The following is a 22,434-nucleotide window of genomic DNA, read 5'->3' as shown; positions in this document are numbered from 1 at the left end:
GTACTGACAGAAAAATCAAATTGATAGTGGAAAAGGAAAGCAAGTATTTTATGGTTTTACATTATAGCTTATAAATACTGATAAAGAGCAACAGTCAAAATGTGTGATGTTTTTCTTTAAGAAAAAAGTTTCCTTTTTTTCTGAACCATAGCCATATTCCCAGTGTGATATCTGACCCACGGATATTTAATTCTCTTTATGCAGCTCTGGTTAGGAAGGAAGAATACTTGCTTGGTTCCTCAGAGCAGCAAGCTGGCCTGTGGCTCTAAATAGGAAGTTTAAAATAAAAAAATTAATCTTTTTCATCTCAAGTCAACTGGCTCAGGCAGAACTTAGTAACTTCCTAAGTCAGAAGTTGCCAGAAGCGTTGGAATGCTTCTGTGGCCATCTGACATAGTCATCTTTCCTCTCTTCTCCACTACATATTGTCTGCAAAAGGGACATGAAAGCAAGGAAGCGGACCCCAAAGTACCACATGGAAGTACTGTCTACCAGGCATCATGTGGAGACCCAATACCTGGGTCTTCTTGGACACAGAAGATTTGAACCTAAATTATTTCTTGGGTAAAATTCCACTGACTTCACAAAAAGAATCTGAACTTGAGGAAACTTCTAAATTTCACTCTGATTCTAACACAGGGAAAGAAAATGCTTCAGTGCTATAGTTTGTCTCATCCTGTGACTTGCGTGAGGAAGCTTTAGGAAATTCAAGAATGGGGAATTATCCAGACTGTTTCATTTTTGATCTCAGAAACTGCTAATCAAAATTAAAATTGTATGATTTCACTATGTCTGACTCATTCTTCACCTTCAGGGAGATATGCTACGACAATATTCCAAAAGAATCTTCATTGTGCAAACTCAACATCTCACTCTTTAAGGATGCATTGATGTTTAATGCTTGACTTTATTTCTAATGTAGTAATTGTGTTATCTTCAACATTGTGACCTGTCCAAGGAATTAAGCTGAAACCATCTGGAACCCTTTCTGAGTGTACTTGGGTAAAGGTGGTACTTTGCTAATGAATAGCATTTAAGGTATTTAAATTTACCTTTGGACTTATTATATATTGTGATGCACATAGATTACACAGATTATTGTTACAGGAAAAAAACCCAACAACAATTTAGTGAAAAGCCCCAGAGATCAGTCGTCTTGAGAACTAAATGTCTTGAGCAAGGAGTTCATTTGAACTGATTTTGTTTTTTAGACACTGCAAATGGATGTAAACAAGCTGAATATCACATTGCTTCGGATATTTCGCCAAGGAGTGGCAGCAGCACTGGGACTGTTACCTCAGCAAGTTCATATCAACAGACTCATTGTAAGTACCAAAAGACTGTGTGTATTGAAGTGTACCTGTTTCTTTAAATTATCTTAAATTTATTTTCCTGTCACTATGGAAGAGTGCAATTAAATAGGACAGAAGAATACTTATTATTTCATTTTTTCAACTGCACTACAGAAAAATTGATCCCCATAAAAAATTATTTAAATTTTCTTTTGAAAAGACACCATTGTCAGCTAAGCCAGATAAATCTCTTTTTTGTCCTATTCATAAGCAGATTGCTTATCCCTTAGTTTTCATTCGAATGCAGTTCTTTTTCAAATTCACACCTTATCCATGTTTTGTTTCTCAAAGGTTGAATATTGCTCATAAAATACACGTGATTCTTCCTTTCAAAGGCATCTTCACAATTTATCCTCAGACTTTCTATTAGTAAATTAAATGTCATCTCACAATATTACTATTCGTGCTTTGTTATTCTGCTATAATAATCTGTCCTCAAAAATGATATTGTAGACTACAGCATCCTATTGGCAAAAGATGGTGATAAATTTGCTTCTAGCAGAAAAGGCTTTTTTAATCAACTGTCATTGTATGGTTTTCTGTGTATGCATATTTAACACTGTTGTCTTTTTATGATAGTTTTACCATGAAGCAAGAAAACCCAGCATCATGTGTGTATTGCTAGCCTTCAATTCACTTTGCAGAGGGAAGAAGAGTTATTTTATTCTACATGCAGGGTGAATATTAGGGAAGAAAACTGACAGGTTCAGCATAAAAGTATTTTCTGCCTTGAAAGGTTGATAGGATTGTATACATCAAAAAGATTATAAAACTCTTTCAAGTAATGTCTCTGTGAGAAAAGATCGCACAAAAATACAGCGAAAAAGATCAATAGGAATGCACTGCAGCCCTTTTCATGTTCTTCAGGGATCTCACTCATTCGTGACAAGCGATGCTAAATTTCCTTTGTCCCCTGCATTGACCAGAATGAAAGATTTAAAGACGTATTCAGAGAAAAGCACAATTAAATGAGAAATGTTTTGGAGTCTGAGATGTGTATTTCAACATACTGAATCACCTAGTAGCTTTCTTACTATGCTCTATAGAAATTATGTAAATAAACAGAAGAAACATGCTGTTCATTTTCCTACTGGCTCCATTGCTTTTTGCTTTCTCCTCTCATTTGTGATTTAAGGGAAAAGGTAATGTCATTTTGCACCTGCATATAGCCCAGAATACAGTAAGTACTATTATTAATTAGTCTTCTCAACACCTGTAAAGGTTTTTCTATGAGTTAATATTTCAGCGATACAAGAAAGCAAGCAAACTTTTCCCCTATTTGCTCTAAAAATCATGCACAGTCAAAATTCACAAGGAAGACAAATGCATCTTAGGAGACATTATTCCCACTTTTCATCCTAACATGAGACAGTTCCTCTCATGCAGAGTGCTGACAAGCAAGCAGAGCACATCAAAATTCATCTTGCCTTGTTTCAGTGTTGTCTGCTCATCTAGGCTCCCTGTAAAAGCAGTATAGAGAATGGTAACTGCAGGAGAAGAGGCATTGAGATCCATCCCGATAATATTAGGATGGATTAAATAATTCTCTAGAGATGCCAGTCTCTCTCTGCTGACTTTTGGAGGCAGACAACTGAAGTGAGGTAAGGTGACTCACTCCCAAGGGAGCAGCTCTCAGAAGTGATCAGGAGTCTGGAAGCCAGGATGTGGATGGGCACAGGGAGAGAAGAGAGCCTGCTAACCTCTAACATGTAACAGCACATAGTGTGCCAGGAAATATTAACTTCCAGTATCTCCTTAACGTTTCCAGTACATCCTTCTCCCATAAAGGTCATTTAATGGGCAAAGAAACTCATAAACAGAGGAGGCACAAAACACTGGGAGTGCTGCATACCCACCAAGCCTTGCCTGGTGCCAGTGATGTTCACCCAGCAGCAGTCACCTACTCATGTCAGAGACTGAGTACAACCACAGCCTTAAATCAGTTTCTTCAGGTCCCACCAGTAGCCAGTGTCCTTACCATTCTTATTGAGCAGATGGACCAGCAGTGCATGTGAGACCACAGAGGACAGATTTAGGGCAGACACGTTTGCAAGAGTCCCTTTCTGTGCAGCTCTCTTTTGAATGCAAAGAGTATTTTATGAAAAGAGTATTTTATGCAAAGGTGTTTTAAGAATAGCAAAAGATGTCTTTTTCTTCACTTCAGTAGAGATGATGCACATTCAAGGTGATGGGAAGGAGGCAGGGGAAATCAGGGTTATCCCAGTTTGAACTGATCCCATAATGATGAATAGCAAATAACCAGACTGGTGAGGTTCTTGCCTGCTCAGGTAGCAATGCAGGGAGCAGCTCCATGCCTGCCTCATGTGTGGGAAATCCCCCAGGTCTGAACTCTGTCCCACAGTGTCAGCTATGCTGGCCATAGCCCTGGGGAGCCAAGGTTCCCACAACCTGTTTGGACATCAGAGCTGTCTGAAGCACTGGTCTCGGGTGCTGTTTGAGTCTATCACAACAGAGAAACTCTCTTTCCTTTTGCTACCTTGAAAAAGAGTGAGCATCACTGACATTTCTAATACAGAACCTCTTAGGCTGCCAGGACTGGCATCAAAGACACCAGGACAAGTATTAATAGATAGGAGAGTGGACATCCTCAGGTTACCCATTAAGTGTTAACAAAACTTCCCTGGTCCTTTAATTTTGTTGTACCATATTAATTTGCACTGCAGTCAACTAAAAGGACTTCATTGTGGTATGTGTCGGCAGTGTGTTGACAAGGGGCTAGAAAGTAATATATATATATATATATATATATATATGTATGATATATAATTTCTATCAGCTCAGCTCAGATGAACTATCTGCTAAAATCCCTGCTGGCACATTGCCATTGACCCCATCCCATGGCTCCTCCCATCACAATGTTACATTGATTGTTTAATGACACAAGACTCAGGAAAAGTCTGCCTTGTCAATAGTGATTGAGACAAAGCATACATGCCCATGTATAGGATTTGCATTTTCTTCCACAGTCTGCTGGGATTTACAGAGACAGGGAAAAGGTATGCTCTCCTCACAGAGCAGGTTGCAACCTTTATATTCCATGCTTTTTTTTTTGGAATTATAGTTGCAATCTACAGACAGCAGAGATTATCTAATGTCAGACCCCTCCTATGATTTTGCTTTTTTTTTCCCCTAGGGGAAGAAGAACTGTGTAGAACTGTTTGTGTCCCCACTGAACAGGAAGCCAGGAATTTCTGAGGCACTCCCATCTGAAGAAGTGCTGCGTTCCCTTAATATCAACATTTTGCATCAGAGTTTATCCCAGTTTGGAATAACAGAGGTCTCCCCTGAGGTTGGTTATCAATTTTCTAACCTGTATTACTTTGATACAATGAGGCGCTTACATCCTCGGTAGTCTTCTGGCTGAGGTTCTCAAGCATGAGGCAGAAAATGTATAGGCTATGATAGCATTGCTACTATAAAGCAATTATCATAGAAACCTAGAATAGTCTGGCTTGGAAAGGACTTTAAAGATCATCTAGTTTCAACCCCTCTGCCACGGGCTGGTGCATCTTCCACTAGGCCAGATCCATCCAACTAGCCCTGTTAAACAACTTTAGTAGTGCTTCATTAGGCTATTTACTCTTTAACGTCCAGGTCCTCCTCACACAGATGAGCTGTCATTGAAATCAGAGTTTAGATCCTAAGCATGCACCAATTGCCTTAAAGGAAGTGGACATAAGGAATTCTGGTCTATTAATGGGGGTAAGAAGATACAACAGTTTCAGTAGAGAGATAAATGGAATGCAGAATCTAGGTGTCACCATTACTACCCATGTAACTTGTGTCTGACATGATTTTGAAAAATTGAATCTGTACATTACACCCATGCTTCTTTCTATTTTCAGGATTGGTGAGAGATTTTTCTTTACCTGCTCCAAATAGAGGGCAAAATTAAACTTATAGCTATTATTTGTATAACTTCATCCATTTTTTGGGAAAAAAAAATCCATTTCAAAGCAGAGACTACATTGTCAAAATTCAGATTCTTGTTTTAGCTGTTCTAATACAAAACAAAGCAAAGCAGTGGTTTCCAAACGTCAAATAAAGTCTTTATATCACCCATCAGCAACCTGAGCTGTTTAGGTCAGAATTTCCTTTGTATCTGAAGCACGAGTCTGATGGTTGGGATAGATGCAATTATCTATTCCTAGTACTTTAGTTACAAATAGCACTTCAGGTAGACATGGGGCAAGAACTTACATGAGTAATAGATGAATGGAGAAATGTCATCATGCTATGAAGAGATGCTGGAAAAAAAACAAGCTCTGAACTCAAGAGCTCATCTTGAGTTAGATACATTTCAATAATCTGGAGTGCTCAGATATTTGTATTTTCTTTCTGAAAAAAATGTAGCTAATAATTTAGAAAAGGATTATTAGAATGAAAGTTGTGCAGTCTATAACTCCTTCAAATACTGTTGGAGACACAAGAGATTATTTTAATATTTCAATTGATAGCAGATTATACAGCTAAGGCACTGATCCTGAAAAATAATGCAGCTTTACACTAATAGGTTGCTTTTGGATCTCAGTAAATGGTTTACATGTGTAAGACTACACAGAAAACAACATCTAAAAGGCAGCAACATACAATCTTTACTTGGTCAGCTACTAACCACTTATTTTCCCTCAACTTGCTCTAAGAACAAATTTTTCCAAACAGCAAACTGAAACAAAACAGGCAAACCTTTGAAGGAAGGTATAGTTATACAAAGCCTTACATAGCTTTGACACATTATCTTACCCATTGTGTGTGTACTCCTGAGCTATCAATCCTGATTAAATCATGAGCTAATAAATTGTACACTGTTCTAGCAAAAGTACGAATGCTTCACGACCAGTATTGTATGTGCACTATCAGTGTATCTGTGCACAAAAGAAGCATTACTCTCATCTTGGTGGGTGGCTGACACAGAGGTGTTAGGGCTGGAATTTGTCTCCTTTTTCAGCTGTATTTCAGTAAGAGTTGCCTAAGACTTGAAAGTCTGCTGTCTCTCTCTCTATGGTAAACAAAAAGAGATATGTTTGACAGGTAGTCCATCCCATCTGTGAGACACCTCTCCTGAGATGGCTTGGTTGACTCTTTTTAGCAAGGTTTAGTGTAAACTAGACCCCCATAGGGTTAATGCTGAGGGAGATTAGCCTGTCCAAAGAAATTTTACCAAGATTTTGTAGGAAAACCCACATGGAAAACTGCTCTGCTCAAAGTCTCAGCCCATACTATACCATAAACAGCAAAAGTCTCAGTGAATGTCGGTACCTGGAGCTACATTTCCATTCATTACAGAAATAATTTGCTTGTTCACATCAGCACAAAAGCGTTGATCACTGGTTGATCTATTTTCAAGTAAATTGCCTGTCTCAAAATGACATCCCAGTTTCTTATTCTGCAGTAGCTGAAAGAGCAGTTTCCTTATGTGTCTTTGCTGTGGGAACCACTAGAGCACTTTACTGCCTGGTGTAGAATGAGATATGTACTGGTGGGAATGTGTAATTTTAATGGAATCCTTGCCATTTCAGGGGTACAAGACAATGTCTATACCTTTCATATCTCCTTGCTTTTCCAATGGCTTATTGTAGTTTTAGGATTTGCTCTTTTATTATGGTCTGAAGTTTGTGTGTGAAGTGGGATTTCGGATTGAATTCTGCTCCATGGGATGTACCAGTCAAGAGCAGGCCTCTCCAGAACAAAGTACCAAATTGCTGCTTCATGGTAGGACTAAATTCAATTACTTAGCTAGTCTGTGTTATTATGATGTGGGAATCCTGGTTTCCTAATGTCTTTAAATTGTGCTTGGATTAAAAATAAAATACTACTAGATTTCAGAATTTACTAGAAGAGAACTTGAAGTGATTTTGAATGACAAAAGTAACTGAAGTTCCAGTAAATAAAATAAGGGTTACTATGTTTTGAGAGCTAAGCTAACTTCCAGCTGGAGATGTGTCACTGAAGGAGAAATTTCCAGAGTTCATACCAAAATTATGCAATCCCAAAATGTACCATTACAGCCTCCTTGCACAAAGAGGCTGCCTTTGAAGTATGTGATATTAACATACTAGAGAAGAAATCAAAGGAAGCAATCATGCACTTAAAGTATACAGAAACTGTAAGTCGCTGTAAGGACAAGGGATCAAAACCAGTATCTTAGAAATTACAACAGCCTGGGCTGACAGAGGCACCTGGGAACAAAGCAGAGCACAAGGACATGCTCCCGTGATCGGGCAAGGCAGGTGTAGTGTAACACCTGCATGGCTGCACCCAGAGCGCCCAACAGGAACAGGAGCACTGCAGGCTGCCAGTGTGGATGTGGAATCACAGCACTGCATCACGCATGTGCCTAAGGTAGAGCCTTTGGGGAGACTTCGTCATGGGAGACATGGTTAAGTGGCTATTATCCAGTGTCCTGTGAGCCTGAGAGGTCACACACGTTGCTCCTTGTTTTCACTGGGGGTGGAAGTGATTTCTGGGCAGCCTTTCCTAATGTGCCTTAGCTAAAATAGCTAATTAATAGCTAGTTAATAGCTAGTTAAAAGAGCAGAAAAAACAAAGCTGTTCAGTGTGAACTTCCATGAACCCTTTTTGATCTTGAGTTCTACCCCCAGCTCCCTGTGAGCTTTCTTCTGAGCTCAGAACTACAGCTCGCTGTGCTCTCACTAGTGTTCCAGCCCAAGGTACTAACTGGGGTTAACTGACCCAATTTGCAAATTCACCTATTGTCCACTGAAAATTTACCTTTTCTGGCAGGTCCTGATACTGCAGCAGGATCTTTCAGTCACAGATTTTACAGTGACTACTTCAGGTCAATGTCTCTCTTGTTATTATCAAAAGCTGGCTGCTCGTTTTACTTCCTTGTAGAAATACTCCACTATTTTTCCATAATAAGACCAGAAAAGCCAGAGTGAGTTTTTAGTGTCTTTAAAAAAAGAAAAAAAGTTTATAAAAATTGTTTAGAAAAAACACATTTGTTCCAGTTCAGAGCAAAGCAGATACCCTTGGGTGCAGGCACTCTTCCATAAGGTTAGTGATTGAATGGCATTGTAAGAATACATTTGATTCTTCTGCACCTTGAATTATGCTGTATTTAAACAGTTTAAATTACCCTGGCTCATTCTGCCTGAAAAACTTGCCTGATTGGAGACTCCTTAGGGAATGGAAATACTAGGAAATTATGCCTTCCTCCCTGTTTGCTCTAGACCTGATGCTGCCTGAGCTACTGGAATTCCCTTGCCACTCCATCCACTCTGATATTACCCCACCTTATTAGCTGCGGATTTTTGTAAATTAGTCTGAGTATATCCTCCAGCGTACTCCTCAGAAAGACAAAAATCATCTCGTTTTTGCCTTGCATTTGGCCATCCAATTAGCTTTTATCCTGGGCCTCAGCAAATTGTAGTGAACGTGGCAGTTACTATCCCTCTTATCAGTTTTCCCAGACAAAGGAACAAAGTTCTGAATGAGCAGCACTGACATTTCAAGAAGCAGTTCCTTATCGTGAGTGTGAGATGACTCAGTTATTGGAGGTCACAGCTTCTTCTGTCATTAGGAAGCAGCATAAGTAAGGATTTTGCTCTCCACCAATTAGATCCAGGAGAGAGATTTCCTTGAGTAGGTGAAGGTACTACTAAAATGTTTCGAAATGGTGTGTCAAGTAAGTTTGAGTTGTGGTATATGTTTTTTACCCTTTTTACAGCATTTTTAAATATTCTTTGAACATCATTGTTAGAAAGACAAATCTGGCAAAGACGTATCTTGAACACACGTAGCTCTAGACAGACATCACAGAGATTCCTTCTCTTAAAGTCTTCTTTTATTCTCTTCATTCTGTTATGTGTATGAAGTCTGTTATAAAATATTTTAAAAGTTTTGTGACATTAGTGAATTAAAGTTTATTTAAGTCTCTCATCCACTGTGACTAAAATTCCTATTAGCTCTTCATTTACTTTTTAGTGTATTTGTCCTTTCAGTGAAGAGGTATTAAACGGCCCCATTTACTCACTTACAAAAGGTCAGCACAGCCAATTCTCCTTTAGATCCTGCTTTTTATCTAAATTTCCTTCTGAGAGATATGAAACACCGGAAAGCCATCAGGTAACCCACTCAGGGTCAAACACTGAGTTTATAGCTAATAGGCCACAGCTGCAGCTGCTGCTGTCACCATGGAATTCCCATGGACCTCAACAGGAGCAGTCTTGGATGTAGAGCAGCTGCAGGTTTGGGCTCTGAGCCAGTATTGGGACCCAAGTCCTGTGCCATGAGCACAGCAGAATGACCTTGCTGTGCTGAGGTAGCAGATTGCACAGAGAGCTGTACCCCACTACAGTGGCAGCAGTGTTTAAATATGTCTAGGAACAATTTTTGCAGAGATATTTGGCAAGATTTCCAGCTTCTCTTTGAAACCCCTGGGTTTTAAGTTGCTCATTAAACATCAAACTGACACTTTATAAGCCTTTTTAAACTGTCAATACGTGCAATATTTTAAAGCCAAGACCATGAAACACTGCATGATTACACACACACACAAATGTACTAATTTTACAAGATTGGTTTCTGTAGTTGTGCTGAAGGATTTCGACTGTGGTCCCCAGGACTATTACTTCCAAAGAAAACTCTTCTTTATTATGCTTTCCGTTCTAAAGATGTCAGCTCTCAGTTACACACGTGCATTTGTTTAAGCAAGCAAGTCTCTGTAAATTAGTCATGCTACCAAATTCCTCTCTAACTGTTTGCATTTTGTAGCAGTTGTATCTGTGAATTGTCTTGCATTGTCCTACCTCTTTTCAAAACTAGCAGGACACAATCCTGTGCTGAAAGGAGGACCATGAAAACTATATTGGGATCCAGCACCCAGCAGATTTTTTGTCAGCTTATTGTCTTCCTCAAGCCATGATCTCCCACTCCTCAAGAAGCTTTTTCACATTAATTCATCATCATCGGGACTTTCGGTGTTTGGGAGGCTGAAGAGGCTTGGCTTTGGGAGGCTTTGCCTTTTTGGAAGACAAAGTTGATACATTAGCTATGTGAAAGAGCAGGCTAATGGGTGGCTAAGGAGATGCTGGAGCATGATGTACCCGTGTAAAGTGTTAGAGGGTCCCTGCAGTTTTACAGGCCCACTGAGCAGCCACTCATCTTTGTGTAGAGGAACTCTTCCCTCTGTGATAAACTGCCAGTCCTCTTGCACAGTATCCCCAGAGAAGAAAAAAGGCCACATTGGGATGGGGAGACAACTTTGTAGTTGAACAAGAGGATTATTTAAAACCATTTGGGAATTTCAGTGAGAGGGAAACATAAAAACCTTGACCATTTACAATGGAAACCAGAATTTTAGAAAGTTGGTTTTACTCAGTCTGAGAACTCTGCTGAAAATACACAATTAAGAAAATAAAGGCAAGTAGCTGAAAATTGGAAGGGTGATGTCTACTGAACTGTGGTCCCAGAAACATCAGACAACATACTTTATTCTAAGTAATATATTGCAGTTAGACCAAGGATACATGTAATTTGTTTCTGCTACAAAATGTCTGTTGGAAAACATAGTGAAATTCTGGTAATTTAATTGTCCAACCAAGTCCCAATGCTGCAATAAAGACAAAAATAAATGCTTTTACAGTCATTATTATTTCCTAATCCCCAGGAGTTTCCCAGGAGCTCTGGAAATTTTAGTGTCCACAGCTGTTTCAGAAATGTTCTATCAGCAGGAAGCCAAAGATAATGAGATTAAGCATAATCAGAATGATAGATAGATAATGAGATTTTTTTCAGCAAAATCAGTATTTTTTACATATATGTGTATGTAATCTAGAGGTGACAGTGTGAGGCCTTCCCGGCTCATGAAGGCAAACCTGCTCTTTGCTCCATGTGGCGTGTAAACAGTGGGAAGGCTGGCATGCGTGTGCTGGGGCTGGAGATAAGCACTAGGAAGAAAGAGGCAGAGCGAGTCTCCCAAAGCCCACACGGAGCACAGCCCTTTGACCTGACAAGCCAGGTGGTTTCCAAGAAAGGTGCTCGCTCTTGTTTGCTTTACCTTCAAGCAGCCTGTGACAGCTGGTGGAGGATTCTCTTGGCATCCATGGAGGGCCGTAGATCCCCACGCAGCACTGGGAGCACAGGGTGGCTCTGCTCCACGGACTGGGCGTGGGCACGGCGTGCCATTAGCAGCGTTCAAAGTCATGCCATGTGCTGTGGAATTTCAATGCTGACAAAGCTGAGGAGAGTGATTAATGCCCAATGAGAGCCATTTAAGCTGCGCATGCCACTCTATAACTTTTTTTCTCTCTCTTTCTGTTTCATTGCTTAAAAAAGAAAAATGTTTTGCAAGGCCAGCATGAAGCAGACAAAATCTGGAGCAAAGAAGGATTTTATGCAGTTGTCATATTTCTCAGCATCTTTGTCATTCTAGTGACTTGTTTAATGGTAAGTTTCCCTTTACCTTTATTTTGGTTTTTATTTCATGCTTTTCTTAGTCTGAAAGATAGGGTCACACATTCTTTACATGACAGGTGTTTTCTTAAGGCTGTTACAAACTCAACTCCAAGAATTGGTTGCTCTCATAATGGTGGGAAACCAAATTTTGAAGAATCACGTTTCTTGATGCATTTTGAGTTGAATGAAGAATGTAACTAGAAGGAAGTTGAAGAAATAAATAACAGGTTCTTAAATCTACAGAGTCACTGTGTAGGGACATGAGTGATGACTTCTCAGCCTTCTTAGGTTCCAGGATCCCTGAAGTCCTCTTACCGCCTTTGTTTTCAGTTTTATTGGATAGTAAAAGCAACACCACATTGATAGAATATTATCAGTGCACAGTTGTTAGAGTGTGTGTTGGTATTCGTGTATCAAATGCACAAATTTTAAACTGAAATGACTAGTAAGTACATGAAGGAGTAATCATATTTTTGAGCAGCTTTGCCATTTACATTGTATGAGTTCAGTGGCCAGGTTTCTGAACATTAGGCACAATTCTAATATGTTGAATATGAGATGTGCAATGGTGACACAGAAGATGAACAACACTACACCACCACTGACTTTTGTACGGTAAGTTTTGCATTTTTGTCCAATGTTGTATCTTACATGTTTTCCTTCTTTGAATTGTGTGATAATTCTGTGGTGCACAAATGTAAGTGTTAACTGAATTCTCTGACAATTATCAGCATTTATGAACATGTAGTATCTTGGAGTCTTTTGAGATATTTTGCTCTCAAACACATTTAATTTTCTTTAACTACTTACAACCTTAAGACAGAAAGCATGTTTAATCTAAAGTTATTAAAAAATGTTGACATTTATAACAAAATGTTATTTAATCTTTCAAAGTCTCCCTAAGATTTGAAAAGCAGCTATTTTATCACAGGAAATTGTTGCTTTATTTAATTTCTACTTTCTTCTTGTCTCCATTTCCCCATGCCATTTCACTCAAAAAGAGGAGGATAACTCTAGAAGTCTCTTCTTCTCTACTCTCTACTTTGGAGAAGAGATATTTTGGTCATTACTGACTATTTAACTGGAAGGGTATAGAAAATGCTGCCTGTCCTTGTCCTGGTACTGTACAATATTTTCATTAATGATCTTGAATGCTTAGACAGTATTGGGAATTGTAAGTATTGTGTATGACAGTATCAGAACTTCAAATATTCTTAGGGTGCCAGAGAAAAGATGGGAAAGAACAAGAATGCTGCTTGGCAGGGACAAGAGCTCTAATCATGTGCATCAATACAATGTAGGAAATACGTGGCAAAACAACAGTTCTGTAGGAAAGGTTCCAGCAGTATCACAGAACAGTATCACAGAAGTACATAAGCAACATCAATGTTGCAAAAAATAAACTTCTTACCCTGGGATATATAAATGAGGATATGATCTCTAAGATCTGAATTCAGCTCTGCTATGGTAATTACTTGGTTGTAGTATCATGTCTTACTGATTTTGTATTGTCTCTCTCTACCACATTTGTGAAAAAATTCAGGCAATTATAGGAGGAAGGAGATTCAAGAGTGATCAGAGAGACAGAGGACACGAAATAATTTAGTTTATTTATGACAAGGAAAAGGAGCAAGCAGAAACATGATAGTTCTCAAACATGGGAAGATTTCAAAAGCTGTCCTAAGGAAGACAATAATACTTTCTCCATTGGGGATTGGAAAAGAAGCAAATTTTTTCCAGGGTGATTTGGTTGACTCATTAGATAGATCTTTGTTATCGCATGTGTCACTAGACCCTGGGTTGCTTGGGGAAGCTTGGGAGTTTTCACCCATTGAGGTTTTAGGCAAACATTTGTCAGAAATGGTTTGGGTGTAGCTGATATGAAGTTAGGGCGGAGGTAAATACTAGCAGACTCCTTGAATTCCTTCCAGATGGAATTGCTGTGATGCTGTGGTCTTTTCTGTAGGCATTCCCCTTTCTGTTCCTCCCAGGTCCAACCTCTGTCTTTACGTGTGCTACTGTTTAGACTGTGTAAACGGACACTGTCTCAGATTTTGTCAGGACCTGATAATACATGGCGTATGTGCAATCTGTAAAGCTAACAAACAGCTCACGTTAGATTTTGTCCCGCTTAATGCATGTGAGAGTGACAGATTGTGTTGGTCACTATATTTTTGGCCATTTCTGGTTTTTTGACTTTACCTAGAATTGATTAAAAATGATAACCCTGCACCACTCTGAGAATAAGTGTGTTAGCACTTAGATCAAATGTAGTTTGTTAGGTTTTTTTCAATTTATGCTAGGGTCATGCCATTGTTTTTCTAGGGTCTAATAAAAGATTATTGAATAGCATATGAAATAATACTTGTCCATGTTTTGGAAGTCAAAACCATAATTCCTTGGGTCCCCAAGGAGTGAAACTATGCCAAAACATATTAGTGACAAGAAAGTATGGTGAACATTATCATGGCCATGAATATCTGAGCTGTTTATCAGAAACAAATTAGATGAAAGCACTCACTGGAGGAAAAGACAGTTAAAATATTTCAAGCTCCTGTTTTATCTTTACTGGTACCAGCGCCCTTGCTTCACAGTAGGGCTGTTGTTTCTGCAAATTTATGGCAAAGAGATCTTATCCATGCAATTCTAAACCATTCTGAACGAACAGATGGTTTACCTAGCTAAGTCTTGTTTAATGTGTGTATTGCTAATGACATTAGGGTAGTTCCCAGCTAAACCTCTAATGCTAATCCTTGAACAAACAAACCTATCAGATATATCCAGTCATCAGTGGAAAGCTATGGAGAGATAGATCTTTATGTGGTGCTAGCAGGGCAACAGCTGTAAAACAGCTTCTGACTTGCAGAGAAAAAAATGCTCTGGTCTAAGTTTTGTCTTACTCAAGGATCCAAATCAAATGCTTTACAGGAACAGATAAAGCAAAGCGGAAAGTACAAGGGTGTCTGCAGACATCTTAAAAAACTGTGTGCCTTCCATCTCCACATGCAATATTTACAATTCTCATAGATTTCATAGGTTGTAAGGCATGTTTTGAAAACGGAACAGCTGTGGCTTAGAAATTGTTTTTTGCATTGCCCTCCAAAGAAATAAGATGTGTTAAACAGGTGTAACATGGGTACCTCTGGAGTGCCCTTACTGAGCACAAGCTACCTGCCCGCCCTCACCAAGCCAGGGTTCAGCAACCTCAGTGTGGAATTTGATGGAAGAAGATCAGTACAACTTCTGCTTTTGTTGCATATATCTGATGTCCATATTCATAAGCAATAGGTGGACATAAGAACATCTGCTCTAAAACAAATTGAGGGTGCTGTAATTAGAGACTTGTACCTGGCTAAGTCATGAACTTCTATTTTATTTTGTGCCATTGTCTCTCTTGTGTTAAAATGCTTAAAATTTTTTCTATAGTCACTCTATTCATCAGTATTTCCTTCTTCACAATGTCTTCTGTAACTAATTTCCATTCTGTGTTATTTGTCCTTTTAATAATGCTACTCCAGGTATTACAAATAAGTACTGACTCACAGTGAGAACTGTTAAAATCCCTACTGCCCACATGTACGTTCTGCAGTTTATGTAATGGAAATATTTATCTTGTTGTGGGAAATGCTTACCTTCTAGGAATGAAAGCCATGTATAGCAATCTTATCCAGCATTTGCAATACCTTCCTTGCCTTGCTTACCAGGCAGTTGAGATGTCCTCTTTATTTCTGTAGGTTCTGTACAGATTAAAGGAGAAGATCCAGTTGTCACTAAGACAAGAGAAGGAAAAGAAGCAGGAGATCCACCTCTCACCCCTTCCCCTGCAGACATCTCAGACTGAGTATAAGACCACCAATAGCATGGTCCAGCCTCAACAGGCTCCAAAGGTTGTCAATGTTGTAGTGGACCCTCAAGGCCAATGTGTTCCGGAGCTCAAACCTCCCCTGTGTGCCAGTCCATCTCCTTTCAGAATGAAACCTGTGGGGCTCCAGGAAAGGTAGGATGGTACCTGGTATGCTCAGGATTTATTCTGCTTCTTTATAGTTATGCTTCATGATTTCATATGTTTGTCTTCTGTCAGTGAATGGGAAACTTTGCCAGGCGGACATCTGGGAAGTGGGATTTTAGTGTATTAACATCTATTTCACAGATTTTCTTACCTTTCCTTTTCTTTACATATGACCAAAGGTTCAGGTCGTATGAAAAGGTTCAGCTTTGGGCTGAGATTAACTGCATTAGTGGCATTCTTTTTGCTGATTATATTCTTCCCCTTTCCAACAATTACTCCAAAGAAATAATTTTTTTTTTGCCATTGATTTTTGCCTGTTTTGATTGTGGAAATTCTGGAAGAGGGCTCAAGGGCTGGCTATGTATTGTCAGCAAAGGACATTCTCATTTTCCAGGAGTCCCTAGCACCTGGAAAACTGAGGAAGAAGAAATATTTACACCAACTGAGTGCATTTAGAAATCTTGTACAGTGTTTCCATTATCACCTTTAGATAAATTTCCTTCCTAAATGCAGCCTTCCATGATGGTCAGGATACAGTCCAAAGTCAACAGGCTTTACAAAAAGGAAGAAGTGATAAGTAATGAAACCAACTCTTCGGTGCAATTCCTCAGAAATACTTGGGCACCAAACCTAGCCACTCACTTTCAAAAACTGGGCCAGTGGTCTTTTTATAAAACCAGTTATTCTTCCCACAGGAGAATGCACACAGACATCTGTCTCTCCTCTGTTAGAAACCTGTATAATTTCTTGACTGATGGCTGCAGGCCACTTTCATAAAGCATCAGTGCTCTGAATAGCTCACATAACATGCAGCTGTGCAACTGAACTCTCCTGCCCCAGCACAGACAATAAATGAAAGAACAGATGCCATGCAGAGACCGAGCAGAGCCTCATATGTGAGGACTCTCAGCTGAGCTGTAACCCTGATTCAGCTTGAACCATGGGGTTTCAATGACAGAGATTTTATCAATGGATTTATGACAGACAGAGCTCAGGGAAGGGGATTGGTTCTTCTGTGAGTAAAAGAGGCTTAAAGGCAAAGCTGTCATAAAATATATAGTGATATCACTGCAGGGGAAAAAAAAAAGGAATGGAGGAAGCAAGTAAATACATTTTGGTAGTTTCTCTCATTCCACAAGACCCTAAAATAAAGCCCACAAGCATGGGAATCATATAGCTCTTTGATAATACTTAGTACCTAACATAGCATATACAATAGTTGAGAGGGATTGAGGGAAAGGTATTTGTAGAGGGATTTTGTACTTAAGGAGAAGAAACTTGTTGTACTTAAGGAGAAGAAACTTTTCCATTTCTCAAACAAAGAAAGTAAAACCAGTTGATTTAGGATATTAATTTCCACCACCACAGATAGGAACTCTGCATTTAATTCTCCTAACCTAAATGCATCCTTTGGAAGAACAAAGTTCTTAGTTGGTATGACGAAATGGAGAGCTGAGACACAAAGAGAAAACTAAACCTGATGTTTGACCAAATAAACCAGACATTTAGGTTATTACTAAGGAAAAAGAAGTTGAAGGAGTTGAGCACTTCAGTTTCTACTGTAAAAGAACACTAATAGACCGTTGTGAAAAAGTGAAAGCCATTGTGATAACACCCCATTGTGTAGTACTTTTTGTCACCTTTAACACAGTTAGACTCTATCAGCCCAAGTCCACTTCTAAGAAATGGTGAATTTTATTTCAAGCTCAGTGTACAAAGGTCTGGGGATGTGATGGAGAGAACTTTAGGGAATAGTTTATCTTCTTTTCCTCTGACATAAGCAGCTATTATTTTTTGTATTCCTTATTTATTTACTATAACCTGTACTATGAACAAATTTATACTCATTCTAACACTTCGCAGCATTGAAAGCAAAAAGTAAAAATGCACTGACACATTCTGCCTCAGATGTTATCTAGTGACTAGGTAAGTGGTCAGTTTAAAACTCCTCTCCACCTTTCTGCCCCAAAAAAAGCCCTTGCATTAGGCAGCCTTGGGCCATCCTCATTACACATGGGAGAAGTGGATCTTACAGCACGGATCTGCGCACTGCAAGCAGCAGCGAACCATGCTCAAAAGTCTACTGGCAGCTCTTCTTCTGCTAGTATGGAGTAGGATCAAACCTGGAGGTCTCCTCCTGCTCATAGCACAGCTTGAGAGCACCCTTTCAATAATTTTTGCAACCCTGATTTTGGTTTCTGCCAAAGAAGAAGCTCTTGGCAGGCTAGAGTGGATATGGAGGCTCCTTTGCAAACTTAGGAGATTCCTTGGGTCACATGGCTTGACAGCAGTTCCTGAGCAGTATTTTCTACTTATCCAAACTAGTTCCTGGTTTGGTTACTTAAGAGTGATCCATAGTCATGAAATGCCTAGTATGATCCAGACCAAACTGTTCCTAGTTTGGACCATGGTTCATTGATTTCTCTTTGAGCAGGTAGTGAGCTGTGCATAGCCATCTGGGTGGGAAGTTGTGACGATCTCTCTGAAGGATGGGACAGAAAAGTTGGATGATGCAACCTGATCTAGTTAAAGATGTCCCTGCTCATTGCAGAGGGGTTTGACTAGATGACCTTAAAAGGTCCCTTCCAGACCAAACTATTCCATGATTCTGTGCCTGCCTCTCAAGCTCGCCTTGCTTTGCACACTAGGTGCTGCTTTGAGGAACATGCCCTTGACAGTAAAAGGGGTAATGATTTTAAAATAAAGGAGGGTAGATTTAGATTAGATATAAGGAAGAACTTTTTTTGCAATCAGAATGAAACACTGGAGCAGTTTGCCCAGAGGTGGCAGATGCCCTATCCCTGGAAACATTCATGGTCAGGTTGAACAGGGCTCTGAGCAACCTGATCTAATTGAAGCTGTCTCTGCACATGGCAGGGAAATGGGACTAAATGACATTTAAAGGTCCCTTCCAACCCGAACTATTCTATGATTCTATGATCCAAATTCAAAAATATAGTGGAACTGAGTTTTCACAAAGCACCACATCAGCCTCTGGCTCTCTGAACCTTTCAATTTTTAATTGGAATAGCATTGGCCAGTACAGACGGAAACAAATTTTTAATGGACAACTGTGCATGGACAAAAATATTTCTGGGAGTTTGTCCAGCTTCTTAAAACGTATTGCGTTTCTGAATACTAGAGACAAGTCCATGAACATATTTTTCTGTGTATCTGGAAAGGCTCTTACTCAGCTATTTCCATAAGACACAGCTTCCCGACAGATTCTTTGCACTATCAAGTGTGTGGGATGCCGCAGATTATTTTTATGCCACGTACGCACACGCGGCGGTGCCCGGTGCCTTGCTGGATGCGGCTGTGCGAGAGTGCGGGCAGGGTGACACCTAGAGCCGGCAGGCAGCACTGTAATCCTTCAGCGGTAGCTCCTGGAGGACGGGACGGGGTCGCGCAGTCGGGATGTTAACTGGCCCAGTGGCCTCAGGAGGCGATTCTGTTCCCATGCCCCGCTCTCATGAGACTCCACCTGGGGTACTGCATGCATCTCCAGTGCCCCCAGCATGAGATGGATGTGGACCTGTTAGAGCAAGGAAGGCCATGAAAATGGTCACACGGCTGGAGCACCGCTACTATGAGGACAGGCTGAGAGTTGGGTTTGTTCAGGCTGAAGAAGAGAAGGCTCTGGGGAGACCTTATTGCAGCCTTTTGATACTTGAAGGGGGTCTATAAGAAAGATGGGGATAAACTTTCTAGCAGGGCGTGTGGCAATAGGACAAGGGATAATGGCTTCAAACTGAAGGAGAATAGATTTAGATTAGATATGAGGAAGAAGTTTTTTGCAGTGAGGGTGGTAAAACACTGGAATAGATTACCCAGAGAGGTGGCAGATCTCAGGAAACATTTGAGGTTGGGTTGAGTGGGGCTCTGAGCAACCTATTCTAATTGAAGCTGTCCTTATCCATGGAAAGTGAGTGGGACTAGATGACTTTTAAGGGTCTTTTCCAACTCAAACTGTTCTCTGATTCTGTTATTTTCCTAGATGCTGATCAGGGGTATGTGCCCACATTGCAGAGTGTGGTTTGGAAAGGAGTGGAACAGTGGTGACCAAGAGCAGGGAGTGGACTGAAGGTGTGGAGGTGAGAGGGCTGTCAGAACAAAGAGGCACTGACCCCTTTCTATTACAATTGCTGAGGCAGGCAAGTGAAGGGCTATTTCTTCACAGCGTCCTGGCATACTCTGGATCATTCAGTACAGAATGCTTTGAAGTTGCTCTCTTTTGGTGTTTTCACAATTGCTGCTCCTTTGCAGCAAAGACCTTTTGCACTGGCAATCCACACTGTTCTGTTACTGACCAAAGGAGCAGGAGAGCTACTGTACTCCTGTGAGTGTCTTTGGTGATGAACTGTCACAGTATCACAGTGCCAACGCCTGACTTTTGGGTGTAAATAATTCTTTTCTCTTCTGGGGGCACATCTATGAATATTGCATCAGTGTTTACTTTTCTATTTAGGCTTTTATAGCTTTATATGAATAATATTTTTTTTCCTTCAGAAGAGTAAGGCTTCCTTTTATTCTCTTTGTTGGCTCAAAATTCATCTTGATATGAATGGTCCCAGCCAAAAGCAGAATCTGGTGAAGTGGAATGTGCTATTTTAGATTTCATTCTGCCATATCAAGCATTGAAAATTCTTAGTACAAGCAGTGGGTTGTTAAATCACAATCATGGTAGATATGAATATAAATGTTACCACACCGGCACAATATTACAACTGGATTTACATTTCCTGTGACCACTTCAGCTGTGAGTTTTAGTTCCAGTGTTATTTGTGACTAAGACAACTACATTTCAACTAACTAGTGCACAATATGATGTTTTGTTCAAATTAGTTACTGTGCAAAGATACATGGAAGAAAAGAAAAAGCGGAAAATGTCTCTTCTATTGTGTGTTGAAACACAAACAGTACTTTGGAAAATCTTCTCAAGCATTTGTATTCGATTCTAGCCACAAAGACCTAAAACTGTGGCTGTTGTATTTTAATAATCAGAGGGAAAAATCACAGCACTGTGTTTTCTTAGTCTGTTACATACAGAAAATTATTCTGTCTAAAAGGAAGAGCTCCTCATGTTCACGTATCGGGATGCCAGGGGTATACAGGACTCTTATTCAGAATAGATAATATTTTATGTGTGCCTTGTGCTAATTTTTTTTCTCTGAAAAAAACCACAAGACAGTGAAGATGATAACAGACAAAAAGTTTGGCAAATAAAGCACCAGCAGATAAATGAAATAATAAATTATTTTTAAGTGTGAAATAAAATAATTCCACAATGGTATGGAGGCACAGCTGTGACACAGGAAAATAGAAGATACTCTGTGAAAGGGAAGAGCCAGCAAGTGCAAAACTTGGAGGGGAGAGGGCTGCTCGCGGGCATCATTCAACAGACTGTGCAACCGAGTCTGCAACCACTATAGAAAATCAGTAGGCATCAGAATAGAGAACAGTATGGAGACAATCACCTAAATCAAGCAATTATAGCTCTCAACAAACATAACAGATGAGTGAAATTTGGCTTGAACTCTGACTGTGAGAACTCCATGTGATGTTACTTTCCCCCACAAAGCAGAGCAATACTATAAAAATCCTATGCCACAGTTAATAGACTGTACCCGGTGAGATTTCTCCTAACATCCTGAAAGTCCCTGTAAATTGGGAGCAGAATTCTTTCTTCAGTTCTAAGAATTATTCAGTAAACATGCAGTGAGTGCAGCTCCCTGTAAGAATAATGAAATAAAAATTAAAATAACATGCATTATAATGCTAAGTGCTCATCTCTGTCCACTTCCTTATAACAGGAAAAAGAGAGATATTCTAGTGGGAAAGAAAGTCAAAATATTTTTTCATAGTCTAAAAAAAAGATTCAGATAACCCATAGGAGTCTGTGGAACACAGTGCCAAAAGGTAAAGTTTTAAACAGAAATATATTAGCAAAAGGTGCACACACAAATAATGAGAGCAGTTATTGTTCTCTGTTTGACTTCAGCATCCTTCCTCAGAAACATCTTGTATTTTAAAAGAAAATCCTGTATAATTTGGGCTTCAGGTTTGGAGGTGGAAAAATTTGCTCTTAATACTGAAAACTATTCTCTTTTATTAGTCATTCTGCATAGACACACAAATTATTAAACTATAGTTTCAGCCTCTTAGGCAATTTCTGTCAATTGCCATCTGGATGAAAAATACTGTGGATGACAAATACCACAAAAACTAACTCTAATACCTGTTTTCCTCATTTTAGAAAGGCAGTATTCATTAAAATGAATCATTATCTTAACAATACTGTATACTGAATAAAACCTCATAAGAAACACTGGACCCAGGGTAAAAAACCTGATGTGCTCTTTTCTTCATTAATATAGCCTCAGCTACACCTCAGGATATCACTGTTCAACCACATCTCTGCTCTAATAGATGAGAAAAATTTCCAACAATTCTCTCTGTCTGTGTTCTGATTTTTAGATCACAGAGCACAGTTGCTGCAAATACAATTACAGTGTTGCTGATCCATTATCATTACACAAAACCATCCATTGTGAGTAATAATTTCAAGTAACGCTCAGAGGGTAGCACCTTGCAGTTGGGCTACTATAAACATGCCAGGTTTTGTAGTTTACT

At 39.6% G+C, this 22,434-nt stretch overlaps 1 protein-coding gene across 3 annotated transcripts in view; it reads left to right on the top strand.

Annotated features, from left to right (window-relative positions):
- The window catches only part of PTPRR (protein tyrosine phosphatase, receptor type R), a 127,163-nt gene that overhangs the window by 56,607 nt on the left and 48,122 nt on the right, over positions 1-22,434 (top strand). For 2 of the 3 annotated variants that reach the window (XM_017733233.1, XM_017733232.1), the window contains exons 2-5: positions 1,212-1,325; positions 4,507-4,662; positions 11,673-11,783; positions 15,527-15,789. In XM_017733233.1, coding sequence (XP_017588722.1) covers positions 1,212-1,325; positions 4,507-4,662; positions 11,673-11,783; positions 15,527-15,789 — 644 coding nt within the window. The remainder of the gene's footprint in view (positions 1-1,211; positions 1,326-4,506; positions 4,663-11,672; positions 11,784-15,526; positions 15,790-22,434) is intronic. The other variant, XM_017733235.1, reaches the window with a different exon arrangement.

Source organism: Corvus brachyrhynchos, unplaced genomic scaffold (genome assembly GCF_000691975.1).
Source record: "Corvus brachyrhynchos isolate BGI_N302 unplaced genomic scaffold, ASM69197v1 scaffold32, whole genome shotgun sequence".
Lineage (NCBI taxonomy): Eukaryota > Metazoa > Chordata > Aves > Passeriformes > Corvidae > Corvus > Corvus brachyrhynchos.
Note: the sequence above shows the minus strand (reverse complement) of the source record. Positions and strands in the feature narration are given on the sequence as shown.